Source organism: Oncorhynchus mykiss, chromosome 21 (genome assembly GCF_013265735.2).
Source record: "Oncorhynchus mykiss isolate Arlee chromosome 21, USDA_OmykA_1.1, whole genome shotgun sequence".
Taxonomy (NCBI): domain Eukaryota; kingdom Metazoa; phylum Chordata; class Actinopteri; order Salmoniformes; family Salmonidae; genus Oncorhynchus; species Oncorhynchus mykiss.
The window spans coordinates 13,902,009-13,920,439 of NC_048585.1; the positions used below are offsets into that span (position 1 = coordinate 13,902,009).

Here is an 18,431-nt window from a genome sequence, read left to right on the forward strand (position 1 = left end):
CTAATGGACCTTATCACAGAGTAACGGGTTGACTACTTAATAAGAACTTTAGAATGTCTCACTAATGGACCTTTTCACAGAGTAACAGGTTGACAACTTAATAAGAGCTTTAGAATGTCTCACTAATGGACCTTTTCACAGAGTAACGGGTTGACTACTTAATTAATCCCCTTAGTTTGAAGTTTGTCAACCGAAAGGCATTTAGCGATAAATCCCTGAAGAGGACCTGTCAAGTTCGACAGAATCTGTTAATCTCAGATCAGATGTTGACGTTGATCTATGCATTGTTTGGATCCAGGCTGGTTGTTTGAGCAGCTTAACCTTGGATATCTCTCATAGTCGTCTCTTAATGGCTGCAGTGAGTACAGCAGATTGAGAACGTCCTCTCTGACTCAGTGGCAATGTTCCTCCTGTTAGTGTTCTGGCAATCTGCTTTGGCACAGACAAGGTCCTATTTCTCTTTCTGTCTGTCTGTCTGTCTGTCTGTCTGTGTGTGTGTGTGTGTGTGTGTGTGTGTGTGTGTGTGTGTGTGTGTGTGGTTGGCACCAGGGGGCTGTGTCAATCACAGCTCACAGCTCATCAGATGTTGTCAATCTCACACCAGTGAATCAGAAACAACACTTTAAGACAGCTGTCATACTGATCTGCTTTTCAGACTGCTGAGATCTAGGATGCATCCCTACTCCCTATATAGTGCACTGCATTTTACCAGAGTCATAAAGATAATTTTGGACGCAGTCCTAATGAATTATTCACAAGCTCCCTTGCTGTGCAACATGCAGGTGATTGAACTCACACATGTGGTGAACACAGTTGAACTTCCCCTACTTTCATCTTAGTGGGAGCATTAGTGGGAACCTGGATTAGAATTAGTGGGCTATAAGGTTCTATTATCAGGGCCAGGTGTTTAGCCCCTGACAGAGAAATCCCATGTCATCTCTGAAAGTGCCGTAACTTTCCAAATGCCAATGTATCTTGTGGACTTGGTGAAGCCTGTCTCCTGTGGGCGTCATGTCGCTGTGTGTACCATCTGCATCTTAAAATCTGGTACCCTGTATATAGTGTGTAGGGAATAGGGTGTGATTTGGGACTTACCCTGACTATCTGACTCATAAAACCAAACTAGGCCTGGGAACTGACCTCACGATACAATGTTATCACTATACCAAATATCTCCTACATCTGCACATTGATCTGGTACTGGTATTCCCTGTGTATATAGCTCCACATTGATCTGGTACTGGTACTCCCTGTATATAGCTCCACATTGATCTGGTACTGGTACTCCCTGTATATAACTCCACATTGATCTGGTACTGGTACTCCCTGTATATAGCTCCACATTGATCTGGTACTGGTACTCCCTGTATATAGCTCCACATTGATCTGGTACTGGTATTCCCTGTGTATATAGCTCCACATTGATATGGTACTGGTACTCCCTGTATATAGCTCCACATTGATCTGGTACTGGTACTCCCTGTGTATAGCTCCACATTGATCTGGTACTGGTACTCCCTGTATATAGCTCCACATTGATCTGGTACTGGTACTCCCTGTATATAGCTCCACATTGATCTGGTACTGGTACTCCCTGTATATAGCTCCACATTGATCTGGTACTGGTACTCCCTGTATATAGCTCCACATTGATCTGGTACTGGTACTCCCTGTATAGAGCTCCACATTGATCTGGTACTGGTACTCCCTGTATATAGCTCCACATTGATCTGGTACTGGTACTCCCTGTATATAGCTCCACATTGATCTGGTACTGGTACTCCCTGTATAGAGCTCCACATTGATCTGGTACTGGTACTCCCTGTATATAGCTCCACATTGATCTGGTGCTGGTACTCCCTGTATATAGCTCCACATTGATCTGGTACTGGTACTCCCTGTATATAGCTCCACATTGATCTGGTACTGGTACTCCCTGTATATAACTCCACATTGATCTGGTACCGGTACTTCCTGTATATAACTCCATATTGATCTGGTACTGGTACTCCCTGTATATAACTCCTCATTGATCTGGTACTGGTACTTCCTGTATATAACTCCACATTGATCTGGTACTTCCTGTATGTAGCTCCATTCTTTTGTATGTCTTTATTATTATTATCATCATTTTTTAACTCTGCATCTACGGGAAAGGTTCGTAAGCAAGTATTTCACTATAAAGTCTACACCAATTGTATTTGGTGCATTTGATTTGATACTTATGTGCAAATACACTACCGGTCAAAGGTTCGAGAACACCTCCTTATTCAAAGGGTTTTTCTTTATTTTATTGTTTTCTACATTGTAGAGTAATAGTGAAGACATCAAAACTATGTAATAACACATATGGAATCAATTGGTAACCAAAAAAGTGTTAAATATAAAATGTATTTTGATTTGTTTGAGATTCTTCAAAAGTAGCCACCCTTTGCCTTGATGACAGCTTTGCATACTCTTGGCATTCTCTCAACCAGCTTCATGAGGTAATCACCTGGAATGCATTTCAATTAACAGGTGTGCCTTCTTAAAATATCATTTGTGTAATGTATTTCCCTTTTAATGCGTTTGAGCCAATCAGCTGTGTTGTGACAAGGAAGGGGGGTATACAGAAGATAGCCCTATTTGCTATAAGACCAAGTCCATATTATGGCAAGAACAGTTCAAATAAGCGAAGAGAAATGACAGTCCAGCATTACTTTAAGACATGAATGTCAGTTAATACGGGAAATTTCAAGAACTTTGTCAGTTTCTTCAAGTGCAGTCTCAAAAACCATCAAGCGCTATGATGAAACTGGCTCTCATGAGGACCGCCATAGGAATGATCGACACAGAGTTACCTCTGCTGCAGAGGATAAGTTCATTAGAGTTACCAGCCTAAGAAATTGCACCCCAAGTAAATGTAACAGACACATCTCAACATCAACTGTTCAGAGGAGACCGTGTGAATCAGGCCTTCATGATCGAATTGCTGCAAAGAAATCACTACTAAAGGACACCAATAATAAGAAGAGACTTGCTTGGGCCAAGAAACACTAGCGATGGACAATATACCGGTGGAAATCTGTCCTTTGGTCTGATGAGTCCAAATTGGAGATTTTTGGTTCCAACCGCTGTGTCTTTGTGAGATTCAGTGTGGATGAATGGATGATCTCTGCATGTGAATTTCCCAACGTAAAGCATTAAGGAGGAGGTGTTATGGTGTGGGGATACGCCTTCCCATCTGGTTTGCACTTAGTGGGACTATCATTTGTTTTTCAACAGGACAATGACTCAACACACCTTCAGGCTGGTTAAGGGCAATTTTACCAAGAAGGAGAGTGATGGAGGGCCGTATCAGATGACCTGGACTCCACAATCCCCCGACCTCAACCAAATTGAGATAGTTTGGGATTAGTCAGATTAGTGCTCAGCATATGTGGGAATTCCTTCAAGACTGTTGGAAAAGCATTCCAGGTGAAGCTGGTTGAGAGAATGCCAAGAGTGTGGCTATTTGAAGAATCTCAAAAATAAAATATATTTTGATTTGTTTAACCATTTTTTGTTTACTACATGACATCACTACATATAACATCACAATACATGTACACTACCGGTCATGTGTTATTTCATAGTTTTGATGTCTTTACTATTATTGTACAATGTAGAAAATAGTAAAAAATAAAGAAAACCCCTTGAATGAGTATGTGTTCTAAAACTTTTGACCGGGAGTGTACATGTATTGTGATTTTATATGTAGTGTGATTCGATACTGTGATTTTCCATCGATTTGATATTCCAAACATATTTCTCACCTTATGTCTGCTGCAGAAACAAGAGAGAGCATGAGAAAATGAGTTTCGATTGGTCAGGGAAATGAAAGTACTGAAAACATGTTGGCTCACTATTTCAAAAGAAGATGGAGAACAAGCTATATGATGAAAAAATTATACTTTTCAAAGTAGTAGCGCTACTTTGAGTCAAATGTTGATGTATCCTCCAAAATAATATTGTGATATGTAACTATACATTTTGTCCCACATCACTAATCCAAATGATATTATCAGTCTATAACTGTGTGCCTCTGTGTCTGTCCTTCCTGACTCTGCGATCATTACAAAATGGGCTGTGAGGATGGAGGCACTGGTCATTAAATATTCAGAGGGACTGGAGCCTTCTGGTAAAGAGCAGGGCCTGTACACAGGGGACTGCTGCTGTTCTCTCACAACAGCCACTGGGATTTAAAGGAGGAGCTCAGCTGTGGTTGGCTTGCTGGAAAGGACTCTCCATTTAGTCTGACCTTGCTGACGGACAGTGTTAGGTGGCTCTGGGGTAAAGTTTCCTCTAGGTACAGATCTAGGATCAGTTTCCCCTTCCCCAATCCGAACCGTCACTATTAGTGGGTAAAATGCTAAACTGACCCAGGATCAGCGTCTAGGGGCAACTTCACCCTACACCATTTCAGTGCCTCAGGGACACATGGAGGATGTTTGGGCTGATTGGTTTCTCTCTTTTCAGGTTTCGACCGGGGGAAAGAAGATTCCCTGCCTCCGAAAGAGGACTCGTCTCACTCCATATCCAAGAGCAAGGTACGGTCCAAAAATACACCCCAGACTTCCTCTCTTCTCACAGCTCTCCTCTCCTTTCTCTCTTTACAGGATGTACAAGGACAGAAAACATACCCATCCACTCACTCTGAAGCAGAAACCTTTGAAATGGACTTTATTTCTTTGGCCAAAGTCCCCAACCATTAAAGCATCATGCTTTACCATCAACTCTTTATGAGCAAGTACGAGAGGAGAGGAGAGTAGGAAGGGAGGGTGCTGATGAAACCCATTTCAGTATGTGAGACATAGTCCTAATGAGACCAGAGATTAAGAGAGTTACTGTAAAAGAACAAGCCAACAATTTCAACCTCGCCACGGCTGTGAGCTTCATTCATTATTAATCACATGTACATCAAACCATCATCAAAAACAGAAACCCAACCATTCCAGGCCTTCCTCAACAGAACCCACTGTTCAACTTCCAATGAAACTAAGGCCTAGGGTTGCAAAATTCTGGTTACTTTCCCAAACATCCAAGGTTTTATAGAAATCCTGGTTGGTGGTTCCGTTGAATAGGAGAGAGAGAGAGGAGAGTGTGCTGAAATAGCAGTGGGCTGGATTTGAACCCACGCTACAGCGGTATATTTGTTCTATAGGCAGCGGCTGTTCTGTTTTTCCAATAATAAAACAATGACAGCATAAATATATACATAAATACCAGTCCTCTGCTCTTTACTCCAGTCCTCTTTACTCCAGTCCTCTCCTCTTTACTCCAGTCCTCTCCTCTTTACTCCAGTCCTCTCCTCTTTACTCCAGTCCTCTCCTCTTTACTCCAGTCCTCTCCTCTTTACTCCAGTCCTCTCCTCTTTACTTCAGTCCTCACCTCTTTACTCCAGTACTCTCCTCTTTACTCCAGTCCTCTGCTCTTTACTCCAGTCCTCTCCTCTTTACTCCAGTCTTCTTTACTCTAGTCCTCTCCTCTTTACTCCAGTCCTCTCCTCTTTACTCCAGTCCTCTCCTCTTTACTCCAGTCCTCTGCTCTTTACTCCAGTCCTCTTTACTCCAATCCTCTCCTCTTTACTCCAGTCCTCTCCTCTTTACTCCAGTCCTCTCCTCTTTACTCCAGTCCTCTGCTCTTTACTCCAGTCCTCTCCTCTTTACTCCAGTCCTCCGCTCTTTACTCCAGTCCTCTCCTCTTTACTCCAGTCCTCTCCTCTTTACTCCAGTCCTCTCCTCTTTACTCCAGTCCTCTCCTCTTTACTCCAGTCCTCTCCTCTTTACTCCAGTCCTCTCCTCTTTACTCCAGTCCTCTCCTCTTTACTCCAGTCCTCTTTACTCCAGTCCTCTCCTCTTTACTCCAGTCCTCTCCTCTTTACTCCAGTCCTCTGCTGTTTACTCCAGTCCTCTCCTCTTTACTCTAGTCCTCTCCTATTTACTCCAGTCCTCTTCTCTTTACTCCAGTCCTCTGCTCTTTACTCCAGTCCTCTCCTCTTTACTCCAGTCCTCTCCTCTTTACTCCAGTCCTCTGCTCTTTACTCCAGTCCTCTGCTCTTTACTCCAGTCCTCTCCTCTTTACTCCAGTCCTCTCTTCTTTACTCCAGTCCTCTGCTCTTTACTCCAGTCCTCTCCTCTTTACTCCAGTCCTCTCCTCTTTACTCCAGTCCTCTCCTGTTTTCTCCAGTCCTCTCCTCTTTACTCCAGTCCTCTCCTCTTTACTCCAGTCCTCTGCTCTTTACTCCAGTCCTCTGCTCTTTACTCCAGTCCTCTCCTATTTACTCCAGTCCTCTTCTCTTTACTCCAGTCCTCTCCTCTTTACTCCAGTCCTCTCCTCTTTACTCCAGTCCTCCGCTCTTTACTCCAGTCCTCTCCTCTTTACTCCAGTCCTCTTTACTCCAGTCCTCTGCTCTTTACTCCAGTCCTCTCCTCTTTACTCCAGTCCTCTCCTCTTTACTCCAGTCCTCTCCTCTTTACTCCAGTCCTCTTTACTCCAGTCCTCTCCTCTTTACTCTAGTCCTCTCCTCTTTACTCCAGTCCTCTGCTCTTTACTCCAGTCCTCTCCTCTTTACTCTAGTCCTCTCCTCTTTACTCCAGTCCTCTGCTCTTTACTCCAGTCCTCTGCTCTTTACTCCAGTCCTCTCCTATTTACTCCAGTCCTCTTCTCTTTACTCCAGTCCTCTCCTCTTTACTCCAGTCCTCTGCTCTTTACTCCAGTCCTCTCCTCTTTACTCCAGTCTTCTTTACTCTAGTCCTCTCCTCTTTACTCCAGTCCTCTCCTCTTTACTCCAGTCCTCTCCTCTTTACTCCAGTCCTCTGCTCTTTACTCCAGTCCTCTTTACTCCAATCCTCTCCTCTTTACTCCAGTCCTCTCCTCTTTACTCCAGTCCTCTCCTCTTTACTCCAGTCCTCTGCTCTTTACTCCAGTCCTCTCCTCTTTACTCCAGTCCTCCGCTCTTTACTCCAGTCCTCTCCTCTTTACTCCAGTCCTCTCCTCTTTACTCCAGTCCTCTCCTCTTTACTCCAGTCCTCTCCTCTTTACTCCAGTCCTCTCCTCTTTACTCCAGTCCTCTCCTCTTTACTCCAGTCCTCTGCTCTTTACTCCAGTCCTCTCCTCTTTACTCCAGTCCTCTCCTCTTTACTCCAGTCCTCTCCTCTTTACTCCAGTCCTCTCCTCTTTACTCCAGTCCTCTCCTCTTTACTCCAGTCCTCTTTACTCCAGTCCTCTCCTCTTTACTCCAGTCCTCTCCTCTTTACTCCAGTCCTCTGCTGTTTACTCCAGTCCTCTCCTCTTTACTCTAGTCCTCTCCTATTTACTCCAGTCCTCTTCTCTTTACTCCAGTCCTCTGCTCTTTACTCCAGTCCTCTCCTCTTTACTCCAGTCCTCTCCTCTTTACTCCAGTCCTCTGCTCTTTACTCCAGTCCTCTGCTCTTTACTCCAGTCCTCTCCTCTTTACTCCAGTCCTCTCTTCTTTACTCCAGTCCTCTGCTCTTTACTCCAGTCCTCTCCTCTTTACTCCAGTCCTCTCCTCTTTACTCCAGTCCTCTCCTATTTTCTCCAGTCCTCTCCTCTTTACTCCAGTCCTCTCCTCTTTACTCCAGTCCTCTGCTCTTTACTCCAGTCCTCTGCTCTTTACTCCAGTCCTCTCCTATTTACTCCAGTCCTCTTCTCTTTACTCCAGTCCTCTCCTATTTACTCCAGTCCTCTTCTCTTTACTCCAGTCCTCTCCTCTTTACTCCAGTCCTCTCCTCTTTACTCCAGTCCTCCGCTCTTTACTCCAGTCCTCTCCTCTTTACTCCAGTCCTCTTTACTCCAGTCCTCTGCTCTTTACTCCAGTCCTCTCCTCTTTACTCCAGTCCTCTCCTCTTTACTCCAGTCCTCTCCTCTTTACTCCAGTCTTCCGCTCTTTACTCCAAATCCTCTCCTCTTTACTCCAGTCCTCTTTACTCCAGTCCTCTGCTCTTTACTCCAGTCCTCTCCTCTTTACTCCAGTCCTCTCCTCTTTACTCCAGTCCTCTCCTCTTTACTCCAGTCCTCTCCTCTTTACTCCAGTCCTCTCCTCTTTACTCCAGTCCTCTTTACTCCAGTCCTCTGCTCTTTACTCCAGTCCTCTCCTCTTTATTCCAGTCCTCTTTACTCCAGTCCTCTCCTCTTTACTCCAGTCCTCTCCTCTTTACTCCAGTCCTCTGCTCTTTACTCCAGTCCTCTCCTCTTTACTCTAGTCCTCTCCTCTTTACTCCAGTCCTCTGCTCTTTACTCCAGTCCTCTGCTCTTTACTCCAGTCCTCTCCTCTTTACTCCAGTCCTCTCCTCTTTACTCCAGTCCTCTGCTCTTTACTCCAGTCCTCTGCTCTTTACTCCAGTCCTCTGCTCTTTACTCCAGTCCTCTGCTCTCTCCTCTTTACTCCAGTCCTCTCCTCTTTACTCCAGTCCTCTCCTCTTTACTCCAGTCCTCTGCTCTTTACTCCAGTCCTCTGCTCTCTCCTCTTTACTCCAGTCCTCTCCTCTTTACTCCAGTCCTCTGCTCTTTACTCCAGTCCTCTCCTCTTTACTCCAGTCCTCTGCTCTTTACTCCAGTCCTCTTTACTCCAGTCCTCTCCTCTTTACTCCAGTCCTCTCCTCTTTACTTCAGTCCTCCGCTCTTTACTCCAGTCCTCTCCTCTTTACTCCAGTCCTCTCCTCTTTACTCCAGTCCTCCGCTCTTTACTCCAGTCCTCTCCTCTTTACTCCAGTCCTCTCCTCTTTACTCCAGTCCTCTCCTCTTTACTCCAGTCCTCTCCTCTTTACTCCAGTCCTCTGCTCTTTACTCCAGTCCTCTGCTCTTTACTCCAGTCCTCTGCTCTTTACTCCAGTCCTCTCCTCTTTACTCCAGTCCTCTCCTCTTTACTCCAGTCCTCTGCTCTTTTTTCCAGTCCTCTCCTCTTTACTCCAGTCCTCTCCTCTTTACTCCAGTCCTCTGCTCTTTACTCCAGTCCTCTGCTCTTTACTCCAGTCCTCTGCTCTTTACTCCAGTCCTCTCCTCTTTACTCCAGTCCTCTCCTCTTTACTCCAGTCCTCTCCTCTTTACTCCAGTCCTCTGCTCTTTACTCCAGTCCTCTGCTCTCTCCTCTTTACTCCAGTCCTCTTCTCTTTACTCCAGTCCTCTCCTCTTTACTCCAGTCCTCTGCTCTTTACTCCAGTCCTCTCCTCTTTACTCCAGTCCTCTGCTCTTTACTCCAGTCCTCTTTACTCCAGTCCTCTCCTCTTTACTCCAGTCCTCTCCTCTTTACTTCAGTCCTCCGCTCTTTACTCCAGTCCTCTCCTCTTTACTCCAGTCCTCTCCTCTTTACTCCAGTCCTCCGCTCTTTACTCCAGTCCTCTCCTCTTTACTCCAGTCCTCCGCTCTTTACTCCAGTCCTCTCCTCTTTACTCCAGTCCTCTCCTCTTTACTCCAGTCCTCTCCTCTTTACTCCAGTCCTCTCCTCTCTTCTTTACCCCAGGCTTCTCCTCTCCTCTTTACTCCAGTCCTCTCCTCTTTACTCCAGTCCTCTGCTCTTTACTCCAGTCCTCTCCTCTTTACTCCAGTCCTCTCCTCTTTACTCCAGTCCTCTCCTCTCTTCTTTACCCCAGGCTTCTCCTCTCCTCTTTACCCTAGTCCTTTCCTCTTTACCCCAGTCTTCTCCTCTCCTCTTTACCCTAGTCCTCTCCTCTCCTCTTTACCCTAGTCCTCTCCTCTTTACTACAGTCCTCTGCGCTCCCCTCTTTACTCCAGTCCTCTCTTCTTTACTCCAGTCCTCTGCTCTCCCCTCTTTACTCCAGTCCTCTCTTCTTTACTCCAGTCCTCTGCTCTCTCCTCTTTACTCCAGTCCTCTCCTCTTTACTCCGGTCTTCTCCTCTCCTCTTTACTCCAGTCCTCTGCTCTCTCCTATTTTCTCCAGTCCTCTCCTCTTTACTCCAGTCCTCTGCTCTCTCCTATTTTCTCCAGTCCTCTCCTCTTTACTCCAGTCCTCTGCTCTTTACTCCAGTCCTCTGCTCTTTACTCCAGTCCTCTGCTCTTTACTCCAGTCCTCTCCTCTTTACTCCAGTCCTCTCCTCTCTTCACTCCAGTCCTCTCCTCTCTTCTTTAACCCAGTCTTCTCCTCTCCTCTTTACCCTAGTCCTCTCCTCTTTACTCCAGTCCTCTGCTCTCTCCTCTTTACTCCAGTCCTCTGCTCCCCCCCCCCCCCCCCCCCCTCTCCTCTACCTACCAGGTTTTTTCTGAGCTGTTAAGTGGCCCTGCCTCATGAAGCTCTCCCCCTGCTCTCTCTGTCTACTCTCTGCTAATGGAACTCTATTAGGCCCTGGCTTCAGCTAAGAGTCATGCCTGTGTAGAATCCAGCTCCTTGGTTAGCGTTAGCCAAGCTAGCGCAGGACTAAACAAAGGGCTTGACAGGCTGAGCAGGGCATAAGGTAAGGCCCACAGCGTTGTTCGTCGTAGCCTCAACTGAGGCTGCTATTACTATTGCAGGACTTCCATTGGGGGCTGTTATCATGGTGGTATCGGAGGCCTGTTGTTGTCTTCCAGGTGTCAGGATACTCTCAAGGCTCCTTTGACATTCACCTCAGAAGCCAAAAACGCCAAGGGTGCCTCCAGACACCAGATGAGTGTGTGTGTGTGTACCTAGTATGATTGGGTAAATCAATCAGACTGGTGCTGAAGTTTGAGTGGCGCCCAGACAACTCTAATACAGCAGTCTATTGGATGGGAATAATGATTTCTCAGGGACTCAAAGTGCTTTACATAGTAAGAGGGGTAACTCACCTCATCCAACCGCCAATGTGTAGCATCCACCCACCTCAGTTTGGGCCAGACAGCTCCCCAGTTTGGGCCAGACAGATCCCCAGTTTGGGCCAGACAGCTCCCCAGTTTGGGCCAGACAGCTCCCCACATGCTCATCACATCCAGTAATACAGTAAGACGTCTGTCCTAGTGTCACCAGATGGAAACTGTTTGTCTCAGGTTAGAAGGGTACTAGTGAGCCATTCCCACCTGACTATACGCTCACTTCCTCCTCCATGTCTCTACAGTCAGAGTCCAAGCTCTACAATGGCTCTGACAAGGATGTCTCGTCGTCCGGTAACAAGCTCACCAAGAAGGAGTCGCTCAAGGTAAGAGACTTACAGCAGAGACCAGCCTAAGGATGATCTCATAGTAAGTAGCTTGTCAGAACGGCCCTGTTTCTGTTGCGTGAGGCAGCTTGATGTAGAAGTACAACCCCTGGACAGGACTCTAGACATTAGGGGAAATACTGTAGCATGATGTTTATGTGTGGCCCCTGCAGGTACAGCTAGGGGAAACACTGTGTAGCGTGATGTTTGTGTGTGGCCCCTGCAGGTACAGCTAGGGGAAACACTGTAGCGTGATGTTTATGTGTGGCCCCTGCAGGTACAGCTAGGGGAAATACTGTAGCGTGATGTTTATGTGTGGCCCCTGCAGGTACAGCTAGGGGAAACACTGTGTAGCGTGATGTTTGTGTGTGGCCCCTGCAGGTACAGCTAGGGGAAATACTGTAACGTGATGTTTGTGTGTGGCCCCTGCAGGTACAGCTAGGGGAAACACTGTACCGGGATGTTTGTGTGTGGCCTCTCCAGGTACAGCTAGGGGAAACACTGTAGCGTGATGTTTGTGTGTGGCCCCTGCAGGTACAGAAGAAGAACTACCGTGAGGAGAAGAAGAGAGCCACCAAGGAGCTCCTCAGCACCATCACAGACCCCTCTGTTATTGTCATGGCTGACTGGCTCAAGGTTCGACTTGCCCTGCTTCTTGTTTCTGGACTGTACACAACGTGGGCCATGTGCTGCAATTACTTGAATATTACTTTACAAGCAACAAACTATAAAGCCATAAGAATCTGCTATAATCTATTGAAGTTTCTCCAGAATTTTCACAAGTGCCCTTGTTGATAGAAGTTTCCAACAAAATAAATATATATTTTAACATAGTTTATTTAACATGATGATATTTGGTGTATTTTATGTCTGAGTGTCTGTGTTTGGCCACGTGTCTGCTCCTCAGATCCGGGGTACTCTGAAGAGCTGGACCAAGCTGTGGTGTGTGCTGAAGCCGGGGGTTCTTCTCATCTACAAGACCCATAAGAACGGCCAGTGGGTGGGCACGGTGCTGCTCAACGCCTGCGAGCTCATCGAGAGACCCTCAAAGAAGGACGGCTTCTGTTTCAAACTCTTCCACCCGCTGGAGCAGTCCATCTGGGCAGTCAAGGTAATAAAAATAGTACATTTATTTTATATAGAGCTTTTCATTAGAACAGCGTCTCAAAGTCTCTTTTAAAAACAACAACAACTAATTCAAGGTGATCTGTTGGGCGATGGCTTCCACAACTTCAGATAATAATGATGATAAGATGGAGAGCAATAGAGTTTCTAGTAGACCTGCACAATGGCCTTTAGGTAAGGGAGACATCATTTCATTTAATGGAGTGGTATGTGCACATCTGTAAAAGCCCCTTGTCCCAAATGCTGGATCAGACAGGATAATGTAGAACAAAAACATAAATCTGTCTGCACACTGGTATAATACTCTGGTATAATACTGCCTAAGTACATTTTTGTTCAGACATTAACTGACTAACCTGAGTACCGCTCTCTTTAGCTAATCCACTCCCTACTCCATGGCCTTTCTGCCATCTTCACTTGTGAACATTCAATCATTTTCTCTTGATCCTGATTCCATCCTTTTTACAGCTACCCGAGTTTGTATCCTGTTGCCGAGTTTGTATCCTGTTTGTATCCTGTTGCTAAGCAACCGTGTTTTGTTTGTCCAAGCAACACCAGTCTTTCAAAAGTTGCTGGGTCACATCTAAATTCTCCAACTAAATACATACTGTAATTCCAACCACAACACTTCTTAGTACAACAACTTGTCTAGCTAACAGCTTAATGTTTGTTTTTGACTTTGTTATAAATTCATATTCCTTTTTCGAGGCTCCACATGTTTTCATGGAAAATTAATGTTGATGTTATTTCCAACCACCAATAGAGGGGTTGGTTGTTTAGAAACAAAAGGGTCGCCTGCACAACTATGGGACAAACAGACGGGTTGGATTAGATTGTTGACCACATGTTAACTATAGTTCAGCTCCAGTGTTTATTGAGAACAAATACATTTGCATAACGAGCACTTGTCTCTCATATATATTGTTAAAGTTGTTGTTTAGCTAGATAGCACATTTGTGCCCTATTAGCATTGCCATGAAATCAGTCAAAACACCTCAAAACAAGATATGGTATCAAGAAATAAGCTGAAACGAGCCAGTTACAATTCCCCACATGGTAGCTTCTTGTCATTGTAGCTCGCTATTTGACCTTCCAGAATCTCAACATCTCACAGACTTCTGCCCCATTGAAGCGTGCACATTGTTTTCGTGACGTTGTTAACTAACCCGTCTATGAGCACCTCTGCTGTAAATCCAGCTCATATTGAACGTTGAGATTGCCGAAAGGCCAATGTCTTTGCCAATGGCAAGGAGTGCAAGGTTAGCTAAAGGCTATTCAATTACCACAAGATTAAACCTTTTAATTAGCCAGACGTGCTCCATCCTTCACATCCGGGTCAAAGTTCTGCTTCTTTCGTGTCAATTAAATACCCCCTTTTCCTCCCCTGTCAATAAGAATGTGAACATAATGATGCACACAATTAACATTTAAATAGTCTAGTTGAAGGTTCTTCACATTTCAAATCATAATCACTGCATGTTTTGCCTGCTTCATCACATTAGGTTCCTCTCTGTGTGAAATTGTCACAGTGTAAATCTCAGTTAGAGTGACTGTTTCATCTACCATGTAAATATGTAGTGAGGGTAGTAGTGACAGTGTAACGATACCCCCTCGACCAGGGATCATCCACTAAATTCAGCCCTGGGATGCTTTTATTATTGTTGAGTGACTGGTCGGGGGGTCAGAACATAATTACTAATAATTAGTAGACTGCAAATTGACCGCGAGAAGCCCAAACAGATATAATATTTGACTAAAACATCATCATTTCAAACCTTGCTTACATCTGCTTACGATCACATCTCTATTTTATACTTGAGAACAGATTTCCTAATTAAAAATCAATTGGAGATTACCATTATTTTATGTCCAACAATGAAGAATATCTAAAAAAAAAAAATCAAAAATGTTTGGGAGGTCAAATAAAACCACCTGCTGGCCCCAGTTGGGGAACCCTGCCCTAAACCTTTTGTCTTTAGTACGCATGACATATCACACCCTTACCACTGTAAAATGGACTTTGGGTTTATCCCAAATGGCATCAATGGGCCCTAGTCAAAAGTAATGCACTTAATAGGAATATCAAATCACATTTTATTTGTCACATGCGCCGAATACAACAGGTGTTGACCTTAACGTGAAATGCTTACTTACAGAATATTTACATAATAAGAACCAGAGTATGGTGCCATTAGGATGCATGTACACCATATGAATGACCCTCCAACCAATCAATAAAGGGATTGTTAAACAAAGCTCCCTCCCTATTGGACGGCCAAACTGGACATCAGTGTTGTCAAAGGGACTTGCCAACAGGACCCATTCTTTCACCCTAGGGGAATGTGAGGACTCATGTTCAGCTACACACGCACACACACACACACACACACACACACACACACACACCTTCCCATGGGCTTTGGCTTGGTGATAGCTGTCAGTGCCATAGTGGTAGTATAATGTTCCAGAGTGGATGTTTACCAAACCCTCTCTCTCTCTCTCTCTCTCTCTCTCTCTCTCTCTCTCTCTCTCTCTCTCTCTCTCTCCCCCCTCTCCTCCTCTCTCTCTCTCTCTCTCTCCCCCCTCTCCTCCTCTCTCTCTCTCTCTCTCTCCCCTCTCCTTCTCTCTCTCTCTCTCTTTCTCTCTCACTCTCTCTCTCTCTCTCCCCTCTCCTCCTCTCTCTCTCTCTCTTTCTCTCTCACTCTCTCTCCGTGTGTCAGGGTCCTAAAGGAGAGGCGGTGGGTTCCATCACACAGCCATTACCCGGCAGCCACCTCATCTTCCGTGCCACCTCTGAGTCAGACGGTATTGAATGCTTTAGTGTCTGCAATCTGTGCTGTGTGTGTGTGTGTGTGTGTGTGTGTGTGTGTGCGTGCGTGCGTGCGTGCGCGCGCGCGCGTTTCCTGTTCTTCCGTGCGTGCGTGCGTGCGTGCGTGCGTGCGTGCGTGCGTGCAAGTGTTTCCTGTTCTTCCATGTGGGTGTGGTTATCTGTATGTGTGTTCTTCCATGTGGGTGTGGTTATCTGTATGTGTGTTCTTCCATGTGGGTGTGGTTATCTGTATGTGTGTTCTTCCATGTGGGTGTGGTTATCTGTATGTGTTTCCTGTTCTTCCATGTGGGTGTGGTTATCTGTATGTGTGTTCTTCCATGTGTGTGTGGTTATCTGTCTGTATGTGTGTAGGACTCTAGTGTAGCCTGTCAACTCCCCTGTCTCCTCTCCACCAGGCCGTTGTTGGATGGATGCTCTGGAGCTGGCTCTGAAGTGCTCCGGCCTCCTGAAGCGGACCATGATCCGCGAGGGCAAGGAGGAGCTGGCCAGCACGGCCGGGGAGAGCTCCCAAATTAACTTCTACAGTCTGCTGAGAGCCCACAACATGCAGGGTTTCCAGTGAGTCTTCCCAGTCTACAGTACGGTCTCTCTGCTCTAGCCCAGCCTACAGTACGGTCTCTCTGCTCTAGCCCAGCCTACAGTATGGTCTCTCTGCTCTAGCCCAGCCTACAGTACGGTCTCTCTGCTCTAGTCCAGCCTACAGTACGGTCTCTCTGCTCTAGCCCAGCCTACAGTATGGTCTCTCTGCTCTAGCCCAGCCTACAGTACGATCTCTCTGCTCTAGCCCAGCCTACAGTACGGTCTCTCTGCTCTAGCCCAGCCTACAGTACGGTCTCTCTGCTCTAGCCCAGCCTACAGTACGGTCTCTCCGCTCTAGTCCAGCCTACAGTACGGTCTCTCCGCTCTAGTCCAGCCTACAGTACGGTCTCTCTGCTCTAGTCCAGCCTACAGTACGGTCTCTCTGCTCTAGCCCAGCCTACAGGACGGTCTCTCCGCTCTAGCCCAGCCTACAGTACGGTCTCTCTGCTCTAGCCCAGCCTACAGTACGGTCTCTCTGCTCTAGCCCAGCCTACAGTACGGTCTCTCTGCTCTAGCCCAGCCTACAGTACGGTCTCTCTGCTCTAGCCCAGCCACGGCTCTCCAACTCTATTCTGACAACCCTCGTCAAACTGCGCTGGCTCAGATGTTTTAATACCAAACTGTCCTCCTCAGCAGGGTTCAACTATGTTGGATGTGTAACCAGGCCAGCGCGGTACAGCTCAGTAGTGTGAAAAGTCCTCTGGAGAGCTACTGGGTATGCAAGCTCTGGTTCCAGCCTCTGCAGCAACACCCATGACTCACTTCAGACTGAAGACCATGATTAGATGTCTATTTGAATGTGGAGCTGTTACAAGCCTGGCCTGAACCCATCTCTCTGTGTCTCTAACTGGAGCAGCAAATCTTTATTCTACTCTCGTCTGCAGTCTGTTTGAGCGCTTGTGGTCTATTTCCATGTGCTTTGTGAGGATACATTTCCCCTGAGACGACTGGTTGTCTGACTGGTTGTATCTGTTATCTGTGAATGCATCGGAGTTGATTGTAGCTTGTAAAGATTGCATGTGTTCTCCTTTTCGAGAGGAGAGCACTGTCTTCTTGAGGCTTTGAACTTTCAAAGGATCTGTGTTGTACTGGGGGATTTGGCTGCTGTGGAGAATTTCTGTGCTTTTATCAACTCTGCAGGGATTGCTCAAAAAAACATTTATGCAGTAAGGCATGAGGAGCTCTGTATTCCTACACCGTGCTATTGGTAGTGGTAATGGCAAGTTATCTTTCAGTATTTTGTTCATTAGTCCACTGTTAGTACAATACCAATTTGTTTTGCATTTCAGCAGCAGTCAGGTTTTCTAGATGCACTTTCAGTGCAGAGCAAAAACTGTGATGATTGTGTTTTGCAGAAAAAGTGTTTAGTGTGAACTGTCCTTTGAATCCATCCTCCTTGTTATTCCCGCTAGGTTCAACGACAGTGACCAGTTCAAGGACCCTGACCTGTACTCAGACAAGTCGGACCGGGAGGGGGAGCAGGACCACGAGGAGTCAGACGTGGAGGGTCTGGGGAAGAGCGAGGAGAGTGACAGTGACACGTCGGAACGTCAGGATGACTCCTACATTGACCTTGACCCCAACGAGGCCCTGCGGGAGACTCCGTACCTGGAACAGTCCCACGAGGAGCTGGGAGAGGTGAGGAATGATGATGAGCATAGTCAGTACCGCTGGCTCTTATTGGTCAGGGGGACTGAGCCCAGCTTACTCTGTATAAATGCATCTGATTGGACAAGCGATGTGAGAATTTTCCCCCAAGGAAAGTTTGACTCAGTAACATTGAAGAGAATCCGCTTGATTTGTTATTTTTTAAGATTTAAGACCTCAGAGAATATTCTTGATAAACACTTGATAAACCTTAGTTTAAGATGAGGAAGAGTTAGATGATACTGGGAACTGAATGAATTCTGAATCAGAGAGGTGTGGGGGGCTGCCTTAATCGACATCATCGGCGCCCGGGGAGCAGATGTTGTTGGGGGTTAACTGCCTTGCTCAAGGGCAGAACGGCAGATTTTTCCACCTTGCCAGCTCGAGGATTCGAACCAGAGACATTTCAGTTACTGGCCCAACAGTCTTAACCGCTAGGCTAGCTGCCGCCACACTTTGTGAACGAGAAGTGAAAGGAGCAGAGTCGAGGCGTCCATCAAGAGTGGTGTGTGTGGGCAGCAGTCATCAGAGTGACGCCTCAGACAGCCCTTAAATCAGCCTGTCTGTGATCTCTCTCTAACCCTCTATCTCTGTCTTATGTCCCATTGTCTAACCTCTTTTATTCTGACACGTTGGAACCTAAATTGCAATAGACAAGTAATCAGGACGTGCATCTCTTCTGCCACAGTTCTGCTGCAGTATGTAGAATGTTATACGTGACAAGACCGTATTCCATTAGGATTGGACTTACAACAAGTCTTCAGAGGTTTGATGGAGATTCATCAATAATTTGTTCATGATTCTGAAATCTTCAGCCCTATTAATATAGCCTTAGCCAAGTGCCACAGGCAGGGCATGAAGAAATTATAGTTGAAAGGGGGGGGTGTTTGTGCTTGTATGCCTGCCTGCGTGAAATCCCTCCCAGCTGTTCTGTGGTGAATTAGAATTGTCATTTTCGATAGCTGGAATTATACAGACCAGCAGATGATGAAATGGGAAGAGCAAAGATGTGAATAATGAACTGATTGATAACTGATGAAGTTTTTCAGACCGGAGAGATGTTCATACTGAATAATATCACGTTGGAGCAACTCCATAATGTG

At 46.0% G+C, this 18,431-nt stretch overlaps 1 protein-coding gene across 7 annotated transcripts in view; it reads left to right on the forward strand.

Annotated features, from left to right (window-relative positions):
• Positions 1-18,431, forward strand: part of LOC110499758 (oxysterol-binding protein-related protein 8-like) — a 155,454-nt gene that overhangs the window by 107,030 nt on the left and 29,993 nt on the right. For all 7 annotated transcript variants that reach the window (XM_036957001.1, XM_036957003.1, XM_036956999.1 and 4 more), the window contains 7 exons: positions 4,498-4,568; positions 11,067-11,147; positions 11,682-11,783; positions 12,055-12,258; positions 14,993-15,077; positions 15,498-15,660; positions 17,094-17,319. In XM_036957001.1, coding sequence (XP_036812896.1) covers positions 4,498-4,568; positions 11,067-11,147; positions 11,682-11,783; positions 12,055-12,258; positions 14,993-15,077; positions 15,498-15,660; positions 17,094-17,319 — 932 coding nt within the window. The remainder of the gene's footprint in view (positions 1-4,497; positions 4,569-11,066; positions 11,148-11,681; positions 11,784-12,054; positions 12,259-14,992; positions 15,078-15,497; positions 15,661-17,093; positions 17,320-18,431) is intronic.